This window comes from Vidua macroura, chromosome 2 (assembly GCF_024509145.1).
Source record: "Vidua macroura isolate BioBank_ID:100142 chromosome 2, ASM2450914v1, whole genome shotgun sequence".
In the NCBI taxonomy this organism is placed as follows: domain Eukaryota; kingdom Metazoa; phylum Chordata; class Aves; order Passeriformes; family Viduidae; genus Vidua; species Vidua macroura.
In genome coordinates this window covers 73,906,106-73,921,949 of record NC_071572.1, presented here as the reverse complement: position 1 = coordinate 73,921,949, position 15,844 = coordinate 73,906,106, and the positions used below count along the sequence as shown (strand labels likewise).

Here is a 15,844-nt window from a genome sequence, read left to right as displayed (position 1 = left end):
TCCCCTCCTCTCTGGTGCCCGAGGCCAGTCTGCGCTGCTGCTACAATGCTTATCGCTGGGTACAACGCATTAGATCTCTGCTGAGGATGAAGTTTTTCCACAGTTAGAATTCTTTCCCTATTTTACTCCTTCCACCTCCCCCATATATTTCCAAACCTATCAGTTTTCATCTGGTTTTTCTGAATGACTTATTAAAGATACTTTTCCCGACATGTCTACACTCTTCTAACCTAGGTTGTAAAAGTACTGGGAAACAATAAGTCTGGCAGTATGTTAACTAGAGGTGTTTCACCATCTCTAAAAAGCAGATCTTTAGGGCTAAAAATGCAAGGAAAAGGGAAACAAAAGCAGATTGCAATGGCAAGATTGGTATATTAAGACAAAAGTCCTGTTTTGGGTAAATGTTTTTAAGTTGGTGGCTGCCCAGCCAACTGTTGTCACCTACAGTCTCCTGTGGACTGATCGATCAGGACAGCTGTCCTCAGCAGTTTCACCAAACCCCACCAAACAGCATTTGCACCTCACCCTGGCCTGAGAAGATGTATTACTGACACAGCTGTGGGCAATTTCTTTTCCTCTGTTCAGAGAGTCTGGTTTCATTTTAATCCCCTTCTCCCTCTCACCCACCCACCAAATCTAAATCTGTTCCTCTGTGAACCTTCTTTGAGCACTGAGTGAACTCTGCTGTGGTTTCCTTTTCAGTGAAGATTTCAGACAAGTCACATTGACTCTTCTTTCTTTATTCCCCCTGAGCTTGTCTATCACTTTATCTCAAGCTCAAAGTCATATCCCAAATCCTAGCAAATGCACATTTGGCTTTCCTTTCATTAAGCTACAATATCATCTACCTCAGCCTGCTCTGACTTCTGCCCCAGGGTGTGATTCCACAGGCAGGTGAGCAAGTCTTAGCACTTACCCTTCCTGAAAAGCTGCTTTCCAGTTCTTCATGGGTTTGTCTGCTGCTGCTTTAGTGAGGTGGTAGTTTACACAGGATCAGGCAAGCACCCATGCTGCTGCCAGACATGCATAGCAGAAAAAAAGAATTGGAAAGAAGGATTGTACCCAAGTGTCCATTCATTCACTCCACAGAGCTATTGGTCTGTCTTGTGGCTGTCTCGCATGTCCTGATGCCACCAAGTTCCCTCATTTTTTTAATTTGAAATCAATATCACTTAGCTGCTGGAAGTAATACCTGTCTTGACACCTATACCCATGCTTCAGCTCTCATTTCTAATATAGTCAGCTTAATGAAAGGATAGACTCTTCACCATCTTTTGGTTCTTAATCATACCTTTATTTATCATGTTTACATAATATTATGTGTTATTTATATTTATATAAATCTCCATATTTAAAGTCAATTTCGTTCTCATTAGAAGTTGAAAAGATTTTGTTAAGACTCAGTTTCTACCCAGTTGCTCAGTTCTTCTGTACAGTAGGTTCTATGCAATAGGGAATTCATCATCAGTGAACAGTTTCTAGTTTTTATCAAGCCAATAACAAACTTTTAAAATCAGTAAAAATGTTCACCTTATAGTGCCAAAAGAAAAGTAGGTATTTTACATTTTGAAGAAATACAGGGTTTAATAAGAATATGATTTCATAAGAATTATCTCGTAGGAGGGAAGTGACAAGACTGAATCTCTGAACAAGGAATGAAACAGAGCACAAATCTAACTGTCCCCCACTGTTTTTGTCCTTGCACTTTCATGAGCAACAGTATTCTTCCCACTGCTGCTTTAAGGAGCTGGAGGTAAATGACAGAACATAAATGGTTTTGTTTTCTTTGAAATACACTTTCTGACAGGCTGTGGATATTTTCTCTGAGCATTGTGGGTTTGTTCTTAAACAATGAGGCTACAATTTAATGTAGGAAATTGTGTACAAAATTTGTTTGATAAGTGCTGATTTAAATGCTGGTCTGAAAAATCTTCACAAATGTAAGTTTTCGTACAAGTTTGGGAGAGGGAGGTATTTAAATATCTAGAGAGAAACATGGATAGCTGGGTACCTCAGAAGAAAGGAGTAGTAGGAAACAGCCCCTTGCAACTTCCTAATTTATTTTTATGATGGGTGAAATTATGTGCCCCTCTGTTTATTGCAGATCTGAAAATCTCCCTTTCCACAGCCCATGTTGTGAGGGGCATGCTGGCAAAAGGGAAGGAATGTTTGACCTGTTGTATTCTGTAGGTCACTGCCATTAGCAACTTCTGTTTGCAAAACAGAGCTTCACTGCTGCCCAAAGTAGGTCAAGGATGCTGCTGGAGGAAGTGCCACATAAAGATCCCTTGACTTTCTTCTTCCTCCATTCCTGCAGTTTTGCAATGAATTCAACAGAGAAATTGAGATACCATAATCAATAAGCATGTGCTCCTAGGTGAGGACCACCTGTTTCTGAGGTTGTGTGCCAGGGTGAATTGGGAACAGACAAGGATCCATGCCTCTCTTCCCCCATGTGATGCACACAGAGTGGTCACTGTAAGTCTGGGCAGGGATGGGTGGGGAGGAGAACACAGTTCCAGCAAATCTAAAAATAGTCACCTTGTGCCTGATAGAGTCACTAGCCTGATAGAGGGGCTGATAACAGCACAGAACAAAGCAGTTTTAGAACTAGTCTAGATCTTAGCAACTTGTTCTAAACCTACCCTGAGGCTTCCATCATATCCCTGAAGACCAGCTTATGCTATAAATTGTTAACTGTTTGTTTGTGTTTTAAGAGACAGCTGTTCAACAGTGTTCATCTTTTCTATAAGCCATTGATGAATCTATCAAACCTGTTTTACCAGATGTTCCCTATATCTCTATATAAATATAAAGATCTTATAAATTATAAATACCAGAACAGTATCTTCCAAAGAAACACTGCTTATAAAATACAAAGCTATTGTCACTGTCTTACCTGCTGAGTAAATTTATTCTTTTCATCAATTAATTATCACGGATGCAGATTATATCACAGTAGGTAATGTGCCCCTGTCATCTTCCTTAGCTACCACTAAAACCAGCTAAAATTAAAAGACAAACCAATATATATCTTGCCAACTAATGTCCCACTTTCAAGTAAATATTACCAAGCACCAAATAATGCAAAATGTCTTCCTTTTGCCTATTCTGTCCTCAGAGGTGTCATTGGCAACCATGTCTATCATCCCATGAAAAGACTGGAAAATGAATCTGATCCTTTTTAAAATCCTTATGTAATACCTTGTGACCAGCTACTATCACAGAAGACATGGAGAAACTTCCTACATGCTTCTTGCAAGATGTGTCTTCAGCTGTGGAAAATATGCAGAGGCCTATGAAGTTCATGAGTAGGAGATGTTTACAAAAATAGTGTCTGTATCAGATCTATAGAGGCAGGAATTGTCCTGCAGGGGCTGTTGCTCCAGTATGCTTCACTGCTGGCCTCCTGCCACTGGCAGTTTGGATTCCCCAGTAAAAGCTACTTCTGGCAGAGATCTCAGTAATTGCTTCATAGAGGTAATGTAGTAGATGCCATAAGAGTTAATTCTACATCAAGCTGTATTAGCTGCTGATAGGATTTTCATGTGGACCAAAAAGGAAATGAGATAGCAAAATGACTCATGCAGTTCTTTCTTCAGAGCTCCTTTGCTGCAGAAGACAAACAGAAAGGTTTTTTATGAGGTTTTAAAGAAGGAAAAAAAGCAGTGCCAATGTAGTTCAGATCCTGAAAGTGGTGCAGCTTATCTCACATAAGTGAAAGGCTGGGTCCTTTCAAGCTGGGAAAATATTTGAGGCTGTGTGAATCAACTGAAGGGACAACAGGTGGAGAGAGGTAGGTTATGTTTGCATTACATATTGTGATATAAGCTTATACTTAACCTATACTCACACCCCAGCAAACTTGATCTTGTTCTTCCTGCAACCAGAGACCATAAAAAACTTTAAGGGAGCATATTGGTTCAGTGCTGAGATAGAACTAATCAGTCCACACCCTCAATAGTGCATTTATCAAAACTCCTCCTGGGTATTTTGTCCCATATTACTGAAGAGACGTAATGGTGAGCACCATTATTTTCTCCTCTTTCACCATAAAATATTTTCTCCTCTTGTCTTCATGGTAAATTCTCAAATTGGCCTATGCTGCCACAGTAGAGACACATGCTTGGGATATCCTGGCATCATCTACTGGAAACTGAACATTTGGCAGAGTGTCCCAAATTAAGGACAATCTTACCCAGAGGAATTAAATACTTTGATGTTTGCAAGATACCTTAAAAACACTTACTTCAACACAAGGTGAAATTTTAAAAAACTTTCTGAAACAAATTAGAATTTCTACAGTGGGGAGGTATGTCTTCCCAACACATAAAGCCCTGGCAAGGAGTGGGCCACCTGTAACTTAACAGCAGACAGGACTCGCATGCGTGTTTTGCTGCAAGATCCCTGTTGTGTGACCTTGCTTAATTTGGCAGTATTTTATTAAAATGCAATCAGCTTTCTGTATGACACCTGGGTTTGAAGTATTGGTACAGAAATAAATGTTCAATACTCAGGTGTTCACCATTCTTTTCTCACCTTACCTTCATACTTGCCTTCCGTGAGTTTTTCTTAAGAATTTTTAGCTTCATGTTTTTTCAGAACAATAATACTGGTTTGCAGGTTTTTAGGAAGTGTAATATTCTCTCAGCATCTTCATCCATTTTTGGTTTTTATGCAGAGTCATGCAGAAGTGTCATGCTGAGTTCTAGATATATTAAGATCTCATTTTTGTACAGTTCCCATTTCAAGGCTTTATGGAAGACATAGGACAGGAATTTACCATCTGGAGCTGTGGTGGTGCAGCTTGCTCTGGTAGCGTCTCCCCCACGCCTTTGTAGCACAGTGACCTACTGCATGTGACCATGCATCACCTGCCACTCCAGCAGGAGACCCAGCACTCTCTAGAACTGCAGCTCAGCACCAAAAAATTAGCAAGTCTAGGCTGCCTCATCTGTCACAAACTTCACCCACTCAGCAACACCCTCCTGGCAAGTATCTTTCATAAATCCATTCTGCATCCTTGCATGTCCTTACCTTGTGTCTGAGCCAGCTAAATGCTTGTTCACACAGAGTGAGACTGTAGGTAGGCTGGCCATGCTCTGATATTCCAGTTTCTTCTGCCACGGCCTGGGGCTTTTCCAGCAGCAAGTGAAATGGGAAGATCAGCGAGTTCAGCTAAGGGACTCTTTCTCACTCCCTCCCTGCCAGGAAGGGCTCAGCAGGTGCCAGTGAGTGAGGAGGAAAAAAGAAAGGAACTTCCAGGAGTGTAAAAAAGGAATTTGTTGAACCTCTGTCACTGACACTGAGACTGTGAAGGTTCCTCATCATTAGGTAGGTAGTGACAAGAGGGGAGGTCTGAGGAGGTTGCTTTGGAAGGTCAAAAAGGCTACTTGATATGCATTCAAAAAAGAGACACCCCCCAATGACATAAATGTGAGATGTATAGTAGGGTGAAAATATCTTTGGTGCAGTCTGAGTCTTATTTTGTCTTTTTTTAAACATTTACTTCATCCTCTCCTGAATGTCTCATTTCCCAGCAGTGAAGCATACAGCAGCCCCTTCTCCTAAATGTCAGTTGAATATATACTAGTGGTGTTGCTCAAACTGCATTTTTAAAAATAATCTGCAAACAGTTAATGTGCTTTTTAAATTCCCAGTGTTATGTAAAAAGGCACAATATTTTTAGCCTTACAAAATATCAGTTGTCATCTCCTCACTCTCTCCCTTAGATATATTGGAGATGGGGGCCTAGAAGCTCAGAAAAACTGTAGATACTAACTGCTTTAAAAATAAGTTGGGGAGTTCCTTTCTGCAATGTGGTTTTGTAATTTTACAGATCTTAATAAAAACATAACAAAAATACCCCAAACCATAAAGGCAAGTCTGAACAAAGAAAAGCACTTCTTATTTTAAAAGCTACTGATTCTGTCCTCGCTGCCGAATTTTAATGTCTGGAATAATGACAGTATTATGTATCCTGAAGCAAAATATCGACTTAAAACTGTTCACTCATGCACTGACAGAATGGCCCTCCTATTTTAAAAAAATCTCCAGAAATTACTCTCTAGCATAGAGCACACAGCTGTTGTGAGTAGGCTCTGGCAAATCAACATTGACTCAAACTATTTTTGGAATCATCAGGCCTGCTGCTGTTTCTGGAAGATGTGAATACATCTACCTGCTCTGCTGTGCTGTGCTGCAGTCCACAAGGAATATGGTGGGATCCAGGATGCTTCCCTCTGTGCTTATTTGGAGGTGACCTTTTCATTCCCATCTGTTTAGAAGTCTTCTGAGGTCTAATGTTTTTACCTGCTGGCAACCACCTTGATAAGCACATTTGGACCTTGCTGCTTTCTGCGTTCTCCATTGAAATTTGAGGAACAGGGTCTCAGAAGGGGCTGCCTCACTGCTTTTTGTTCTTGCTGTCTTGTAACACTTGACATCCTGATGGCACTTCTGGCAAGGAGGCATCACCTATCAGAAGCAGCTCAGGAAAGAGCACCCCATCCTCAGACATGCTGGGATCATAGCTGATTCTTGAAAGAAATCCACCAATGCAATTCAAGAGATGACTACTAGAAAATCTTGGAATAATGTTTATTGTTGCACCACAGAGTCTTGTGCAGGTGCTATGTGTCAATACTGGGCTAAGGCAAAGCCTCTTAGCTTTTATCTGCTCTCACAGAAGGCTGCTTTTCCTTTCTATCTCCCCAAAATTCATCTTAATCCAAAATAGGTAAGATAACATCATACTTCTATATTTACCACTTCTTCCTCAGTTTACGATCAGCTGGGAGAAAGAGTTGAAATGATCGTAGACAAGGAGAGTTCTGTTCTCATGGTCCCTGGAGTCACATAAATAACTGCTATGTTTAGGAGAGTGGAATTCTTCAGGCACCAACTATGTAACTTGAAATTCCATTCCTTGCTTGGAGGTGCAGGGATTTGGAGAACAACAATTTCTGAGTCAAAAGCAAACACAAGTGGAGACTCTTGGTCTTTGGTATAATCTGCTAAGACAGCAAAGGAGGATGCAGCATACTGTAGGCTTCTCATCAGTGTAGACTGAAAGACAAAATTAATTCTGAGTCTAATGAGGGAGTCATTGTAGCCTCAAAACCAAGCCAGGGGCCTGAGAATATGCAACATTAAAGAGTAAAAAGTCTACAATTTAGTGTCCCTCTAATCTTGACTGCAAGTTAAGGTCATTAAGTTGAATTTTGGCTTTTGGCACCAAAGGGCTGATATCGGTCTGCAGTGATATCATCTAAGAAGTTAGAGGCAATGAACAGTATCAGCCAGATCTTCATCATATTTTTCACAGATGAACTGTACCCTCTACCTTTCCCAGTCTCCTTCCTCAAGAAGACTCACTGGCAGCATGTAGTCTAGCCCCTGTGGAATGCCTCCTTCTGAAACTTCAGAGGGAGACAGTGTCCCATATGTGCGTTTAAATTTGGACCTCTCTGCAGATTTCCTCTTTCTTGGATCAGGAGAAAATAGGAGCTGTTTTACTGCATTGGAGATATGCAGGCTGTCCAATGTGTCCAAAGCAAGTGACAAGTGGAACTAAGGCAGCTCCTTCCCTTCCAGATTGTTATATCTGAGGTTGCAATCCTTGTCTGTACATTGACTGGATGTAATATGTGGCTCTTGCACTGTTTCAAATTTGACACGCTCTTACACAAATCCACAATATTTTCTTGTTTACTTCTACACCAAATATAGTCCTCCTTTTTACCAGATCTCTTTTTTTATATATGTTCTTAAAGATAGAGGCTTGATGACCACCTTGGGAGGACAGAGTTTTTGGAAAGCATGGCCACAAAGGCTAAATAAACAGGAAGCAAAAGGACTGGTGCTGGTAGGACTCAGTAATCCTTCTCATGACATTGGACACTGTGTACCAAGGTGTTGGAAAGAAAGCTGTTGGTGAGAAGCCCAGGAAAAGCAACACTGAAATAGCTTTGTAAACATCCTGTTCATTTCCTTTGGCAGCAGCAAGTCTAACACTGTCTCTGAAACCATCAGTCACTCTGTAGAAAATGGTTTGATAGGTCTTTCCTCATAATCTGAGCTTGTTTTCATTAGCACCTTGGTGAGATTCTGCTGGCTTAGTTTCCAGGCATCTTTCACTACTTGCTGTCCCCAACCTTTAGCCAGCACTGTCACAGACACAACTTGGGACTCAAGAATCCCAGGGAAGAAGTATATTTGCAGATGAAGCCTAAACGCAGATGACCTTCATGTAGATCGCATCTGGCCAAATGCATATCTGAAGTGGTCTGTAGGGAAACTGAAGTGGTTTGGGTAAGGTTAAAGGTTCCAAATGACTTTTTTTCATGAGCCACGAAAGCAAAGGGTCAGGTTTGCCAAGTACCATGGTCATCATACTGACCTTCATCAAGGCAACTGAAGAATGCCTTCATTGAAGGAAATGCACCTCCACTAGAGTACGTGCCGAGAGTCAATGACTCAGTAATGCAAAATGGAACACTTTTTGAGGACCTCTCCTGCCTTTTGAGCAATAGCTGTGGCTGCTGATCTCTCAATATCACTTGGATTAGCTACTGGCCATTGGCACTGGTGGCTTGTAACCACTACTACCCTGTCCTCCAGTCAGTGGCTTTTATATCATGCTTGATCACTTTGCTGGATGCAGAAGGAACTTAGCGCAGATCTTTAGTTAGGCCTCTTACACCTTATATTTTCAACCTACTGAAAATCATACTCTGCTTGAAAAAAACAGCTCTCTCCCGTAAGTTGTCACTTGTCACACTCCTAGCCGCTGGCAGGATAGTAGCTCTTCTGCAAGGGCTTGAGGGGTTGCATCTCTTAAAGCTGTAATGAAATGGTGTTCTATTGTGCAGCTCGTGGATAACATTTGCCATCTTTTTTTTTTTTTTTTTTTTTTGGCAAGCAGACTGTTGGACCATATGCCTGTATTGTCTGTTTGGTTGGTCTATTGCTTTGCTCCAGGGCCTTGGTTCCGTGATCATCTATACTGTGTACATAGTAGATTTTGCCAGGACTCCAGTCTGGAGTCAAATAATTACTTGGTTTTATGAGAGATTGGTTTGCTGCAGGATCCGCACCCTGTACATAATGCAGGCATGGACATTCATTCTTCCTCACCAGAGCAATCTGCTTGTGTATTCTTAATGTGCTCTCAAGTCTAGCATGCCCTGGCATATGCATGGTGCAACTTTGTAGGCACACTACAAAACACAGAGCAGTCTCCAAAGCCTGTGCCTGCTTATTTGGCTACCTCAGTTCTTATGCAAGAAAATAGTACCACTGAGGCAGACATGTGCCACTTGGGGACTGGAGTGACCAGGATCCTGTTCCAGGTTAATGTTACTGGGACTGTAGCTTGGCATCTCTCTCCCTCCAGTACCAAGCAGCTGCACCAGGTGCTTCCCTGGGAGCACCACCAGAACTTCTACTGCACCACATAGGAGGAGGCTCAGTATGAGATCAAGAGAGTTGAGAACCTGCTTTTGTGTCTCAGCTTTGTCACAGGGAGGATATGGGGGAAGAACCCTTTTCCCAGGGAACAGCACCCTCCCCCTGACACAGACACACACTGGAATTACTCCTGGGACTTCCTGTCTAAATCCACCGGAGTGCAACACCCAGGAGTACCTACATCTGATCAAACTCATTTGTATGAAGGAGCGTGGCTTGTTTGTGCCATGCTTACAGCTCTACATAAGTGAAGAAAAGAGACTTCTACCATGGCAGTGTGGTACTTGGGTGGAAAGAGGCTTGCAGCACACAGGAACTCTTTAATTAGCAGGCTGACAGATGTGTTTCTTTGACAGTTCAGACAAGCAGCAATATTTGCGACAGAACAGCCAAATACAGCCAAATACGTCACTGCTTGTCTTGCTGGTGGCAAGAGGTGGGGCATACAGTTGAGGAAATGGCAAGGATGCCTTGGAATGTGGAAATGGCAGCTTTTTGAGCAGAATGGGCTCTGGCAGCCATCCACACTCAGCCATACACATGGGCATGCCCAGGAGACATCTCATAGCCTTCCAGAGTTGCAGAACAGGTCATGCAGCACCTGAGGGAAGAGATATCCACTGGGACAGCCTGCTTGCATATATTTTTCTTTGGGCACAGAGCACAGCAGCAGAGAGCAGGAGGTGTGGGAGGGCTGTGTGAGGGGAAGGAAGCCTGCCAGTGAGCCAGCCCCAGGAGCCATGGAATTGCAGACCGCTGCCTGCTGAGGAGCAGCAGGAAATTTTGGTGGAAGGAGATACAGAAACAGCAGTAGTAACTCCTCTGGGAGCTGTACCTCCTGCCCCAGAGCCCCTGTCATGGCTCTGTCTAGGAAAGACCTGCCAGCTTTGCTGGAAATGGAGCTTCTTCCCTGGACAAACATCACAGCCAGTCCCCTGTTCTCCTGGCTGCCTGGCTGCTCCAATGGCCAGTCATATCCTGGCATGACCAAGGTCATTCCACAGGGATACTTTGCTTCCTCTTATGTGTATATGGCTGATTTGCCCCACTAAAGAAGTGTTTCATGACACAGCAAGGGTTTGAGGTTTTTTTTTCTGTTTACAGCTTTTGGCCTATTCTAGTGTTTTAGTCAGGACAATCTTAACTGTGTGGGTGGAATGCCTTTTGAAGTGTGTGTGTACCGTGTAGTACCTTCACAGTGGGATTTGAGCACCTACAGTGGCCCTTCTCTGAGATCCCAGAGGCTCTCTGTAGCTGCTGAACAGCTCCCCTTCTTCGGGACCCACACTTCCGATGTGTTTTGCACAGCAGGCTCGGTTCTGAAGAGAACCAGCACAGAGACGCTCTAGCTGTATGTCCTGGGTCGCTGGTCATCCAGGGATGTCTCCAGAACTCGTGACCTTTGCAAATAGCGTTCCTGACTGCGTGCCAGTTGCACAGAGGCAGGGAGATGACAAGGCTTGTAAGGACTGCTGTCTCATGAGGCTCTGGTGTCCAGCACAGCTCTGGGTGTGTGGCACCCAGCTGTCAACATGCAGCCCACAATGGCACTAAGGCACTCCAAATTGAAACTGCTGTTTGGTCAGAAAAAAAGACAGCTTTGCACATGTCATGGCCTCCACAAGGGGTGTGAGCAGCAGCCTGGCAGGGGACAATCTGGGCCACATGTTGTCTTTCACATAGAGAACACCCTGCTCAAGGGAGGGAGCGAGGAGCACACCAGGAGAGGCTGTGCTGTAGGAGCACAGCAGATCCTCGGAGACCTCCTACCAGGGTGAATTACATAGAATCATAGAATTGTTCAGCTCAGAAAAGAACTCTGAGATCACCCAGCTGTAACATCTGTTGGCCCATGTGGATGCAGGCAATTTGCTGCAGGTGGCCCTGCCCTGGACAGTGCAGGCCCAACTATTTGGCCTGGAGACCAAAGCAGATCCATTATATATTCCCAACCCTTCCAGTTGGCCCAGACGTAGCATTTAATACAGCATGGGGAAAGCTGATTAAGTAGCAATTTAACGTTAATCAATAAAACGTGGTTAGACTAAACAGAAGTTATGTGATTAAAGAAGCATCAGAGATTCAACACAGATTGGAGTCAGAACTTTTTGTTGCTTAGGAAAAACATGGGCTCCTGCATGGCATCACTAACTGTTAACTAACTCACGCTGAGATAAAATGGCACTAATTGATCTGTTGATATGGATGGAAATTATACAGATGCAGACATTTTGCATTTTTAACAGAAGTAAAGCAGCCTGTCCAGATTCCAGATTGCTTTCCTCTGATCTTGAACACATATTTATCACAAAGATTCCCATCTGCCACTACCTAAACCATACCTGGCTATCAAAAAATATTTTCTGCCCTGTAAGTTTAATTCCCCTATAGTGTTCTTGCAAATAGTTCTTCCTTTTGTACTCAAGGACTTATTTTTTCTTCTTACATCTATTTTTATTTTCATTTTATAGGCACCTAACCAGTGCTAGCACATACCTTATCCCAATGCAGTACATGAATTTGCCACACCACTTCTGTGTGGTCATATTCTTTTACTCATTGCGTTACATGACTGAATTGCCAGCAAAGATTCTCTATAACTGTCTCCATTAAAACTTAGTCTTCCTGAGATGGCCGCCGTGAACTCTCAGCATTTCTAAGCTTTGATTTGATGGCCAGTAGCAGTAGCTTCCTGTCACTTGCTTCAAATGAAGCACCCAGCTAGAACTGCGTATTCTAAATCCCTCCAACACCTGCTTTGTAGTGGGCTGTCACTTCACCCATGGTGACAGTAGCATTCACACCACAATACACTCCAAAATACCAGATCACTTTTATTCATGGCATGGAACAGCCAAAGTGACTTATGCAGAGGACAGCTGCTAATTCCAGAAATAACAAGGTCTGGCACAAGCCAAGTATGCCTGCTGATCCATCTCTGTACCCAGGTAGCTAAATGCCTCTTCAGGACTAAGATTTTGCTTCAGCTAATGAGTATGACTACAACTGTGTGCCTCTCAAGGCTCTAATTTTCATTTGCAACAGAAAAATGCTTACTCTTTCAAGCCAATAATTTAATGAAGGAAGACTGTTATCATAAGGAGATTGTTATTTTCTTTCTGGAGGAATCAGAACTAACAGAGAAATTAGTTAATCTTCATTTCCAATTACAAAAGCACAAACTTTAAATTCACTCTGTGGCAAGCACAAAATCAGATTAGTTTGCCCTGTGTATTCTGATGTATTCTGATTTGAGAATTCTAGCTTTCACACATGCAACCTGCAAAACATGTGTTTTGCATTTGTTTCCTCATAGTGAGGAGTTCATACAAAATGTCTAAGAGGGCTGCTTTTCTTTTTCTTATTCACACTTTCCTTGATCTGCCTTCATGAGCTTTTAACATCAACACACTGGCGAGAAAATCAAACATGCAAGCATCTGGATTTATGGGGATGTGACCAGAAAGTATAAAAGCATAGATTTTTTTTTTTTTCATATTCACTCAGCACTTTTTAAATCTCAGTCTGAGACATTCTTTGTTTTCTCAGAAGTCAGAACTAGCCCAGGGAACAGTGGCAGAGTTCTCTGACGTCAGGCTCATTGTGTAGGGTGTGTTGTGATATTCTAGAATTTGGTTCACAATCACGCAGTGAATTCTTTTTAGCTCAGCACTGACATCTTTACTTGAACAAGAGGGAAGGTTGTCCGCAGTAGAAAAGCGACACTGCTAGAAGACCCATCACAGAGATACATTCTTTATTCTGTATAATTACTTTGTGCATTAATCATGGGAGATAACAGAACAGATGCCATGCCTACAAAAGCAGCAGGATTATTTAGCATCCACAGAAGACCTGTATATCTCTAAGAAATTCAGAGCTATAGATCAGTGGTTCAATGGTTGCAGGTTGCAATGTGTAAGGATTGAGATGCTCAGTGCTGGGCGCTGCTATGGGTGGTATTTTCAAATGGTATGTCACACTGAAAAACCTCAGAGAGACTTTTTCGAATTTTATCATCTGGTTAAATAAAAGATACAACCTCTTTGTACAAATTTTACATGTAAAATTAAAGATTTGTTTACACTGGATTTAAACCTTGGATGAATCTCTTTGCATAGCTCTCTAATGTGGGAGTTCTGCAGTGGTGCAGACTGGGAGTGTCACTGGTGCGGTTTGTGGCTTACTCACTCACCTGCAAGTAAATTATCAGTTCTGAAAGGTGCCTGTGTTGATAAGTAAGTCTTTGGAGCAGACACGCCCCAAGTCCCCTGAGCATTACCAAACACAGAAATTCTCCAGGGAACTTGCAACAGTAGGGGTATTAACCCCGAAATTAAGGCCAGATTCCAAAGTCAAATACAATGATTGCACAAAGCACAGGAAATATCTTTATTGGTGCTCCTCCTTCATGAGAGGCTCTGAAGCAAGGAGAAGCAGCAAAGGCTGGGGTTGAAAATTACATTCTGTTGGGCTGGGTCAGGCTGCCCCTGTTCTACAGCTGAGCCCGAAGCAAGCACTGGGATAAAAATAAAACGAATGTGCAGCACTGGCACTCCAACAAAGCAATTCATGTGGATAGTGTTTGATATAAACCAGCTAATAGCGTTTGCCTTGCAGCCAGTACAAGGAGAACAAGTCGCTTTTCTGCACGGTGGAGTCATCTGATGTTTGCTTTAATTTCTGGCAGATCGGGGCAGCGTGAGTCAGATGCTCTCACAGCTGGCTCGGGCGGGGAGGAGGCCAGCAGGGACCCTGACTCACCAGAGCCGCCGCATTCCTTCCGAAAATCCAGCTCAGCGACTGGAAGTGAAATCGCGGGCTGGGGGCAGCTCCAAGGTTAGACAAGGCGGGAGGAGCGGGCTCTCCGTGCGGGGGGTAGGCAGCGAGCCGGGCCCAGGGTGGGCGCCGGGGAAAACCCCGCCAGACGCGTCTCGTTGGCGACCGCCGCGGGCAGAGCGCTCGCCCCCTCCCCGCCGGCAGAGCCCGGGGCCGGTGCCCCGGCAAGCCCCAGCCCCCGTTACCTCATTGCCACATTCCCCAGCGAGTGAGCTCAGCTGTGCCGCGGCCTCGCGCCTTTTATGGTCAAACAACTTTGCCTGGGCGAGGCTTTTTTCGCGAGTTGGGAGGAAGCGCCGGGGCTCGGCAGCTCCTCCGCCTCTCGCTGCTGCTGCTGCCGGCGGGCGGGCCGGGGCAGCCGAGCAGCCCGGCCCCGACAGCCCCAGTGCCGGGGTGGCACTTCCCGCTCCCCCAGAGGTGAGTCTCTTCGCTCGGCTTGGCAACAAAGCCTTTGTCCTTCGCCCCGGGGGTGGCGCGGAGGGGTGCGGGTTTCCTGCCGCTCCCTCCCGCACGGCTCTGCGCCTCGGACACAGCCCTTCGCTCCTGGTACTGGCTCGGGGGGGAGGTGGTGCTTGGCCCTCCACAAAAAAAGCAGGTTTGTGTGTGTCTGTGTGTGTGTGGTGAGTTTTCTTCCCTGCCGGTGGAATGGAGGCAAGTCGGCGTTCCCGCACAGCCCCAGCAGCGGGGGATAGGGAGGGGGTGCTGCCGGGCTCTGCTCGGGACAGGATCTCTTTTGTGTGAGCTTGGATGACCGAGACACCTCGCGAGCCTTTTTCCAGATGTGCTCGAGAGAAGAATCTGGGGCCCTTTGTGCATGAAATTTGCCTAATTTATGACTTTCTGGCTCCCTGGGAGTGCCCTGAGAAAATGCTTGCAAAGCCGTAGAACTTTCTAACGTTTTAAATATGTTTGCATAGCTTTTTGGAGTTTCCCCCGGGTTTTTTTCCCTCCCTTGCATAGGGAGGAGGCGAGCTCAGTATCTGGGAGAGAAATTAGTAGCTCCGAATAACCCCCTCCCCCAGCCCGGTTGCTCTAAGGCTTTACCTTGCAGCTTGCATAGCTGATAGACTTTGCTCTCTTTGAAGCTTTGCAACTTTGGGGCAGGCTAGGAGAACTTTCTGGATGAAAAGCAGCATAACTCCTGAATCCGTTTAATCTGTTCTTAATATTCTTGTTTGTGGATCTTGTTTGTTTGGATTTTTCCTTTGGTGGGTGTGGGTTTTTTTTTGTTTTGTTTTGTTTGTTTTTTTTTGTTTTTGTTTTGGTTTGGGTTTTTTTTTTTTTTGTTTTTTTTTGTTCTCCTCTAACTCCCCTCAGCTGGGGGGAAGTTGGACGATGGGGAAGTATAGATGCGATGTGTGGAGCTATAGGGGCTCCCAGCGTGGCTGCTGCCAAACTGCTTTTACCAACAGAAGTGAAAAATGTCACTTGGCTCTCTGCTTCTTCAGGTTCCTCCTGCTTTTGCAACCCCGGGAAAGGAGCAGAGCTGTTGACAGTGGTGTCATGGCATCAAAGAAGTGGAAGCTGTCTGGGT

General features: G+C 44.1%; 1 protein-coding gene across 5 annotated transcripts in view; it reads left to right on the top strand.

The window, feature by feature from the left end:
- The window catches only part of ZYX (zyxin), a 29,250-nt gene that overhangs the window by 2,219 nt on the left and 11,187 nt on the right, over positions 1-15,844 (top strand). For 2 of the 5 annotated variants that reach the window (XM_053970686.1, XM_053970684.1), the window contains exon 1: positions 14,538-14,727. The exons of 2 other annotated variants lie outside the window; for them this stretch is intronic. In XM_053970686.1, the coding sequence (XP_053826661.1) occupies positions 14,553-14,727 (175 nt within the window). In that variant the 5' untranslated portion in view covers positions 14,538-14,552. Of the gene's footprint in view, positions 1-14,138; positions 14,311-14,537; positions 14,728-15,844 lie in introns of those variants that run through there. One more of the 5 variants, XM_053970685.1, reaches the window with a different exon arrangement.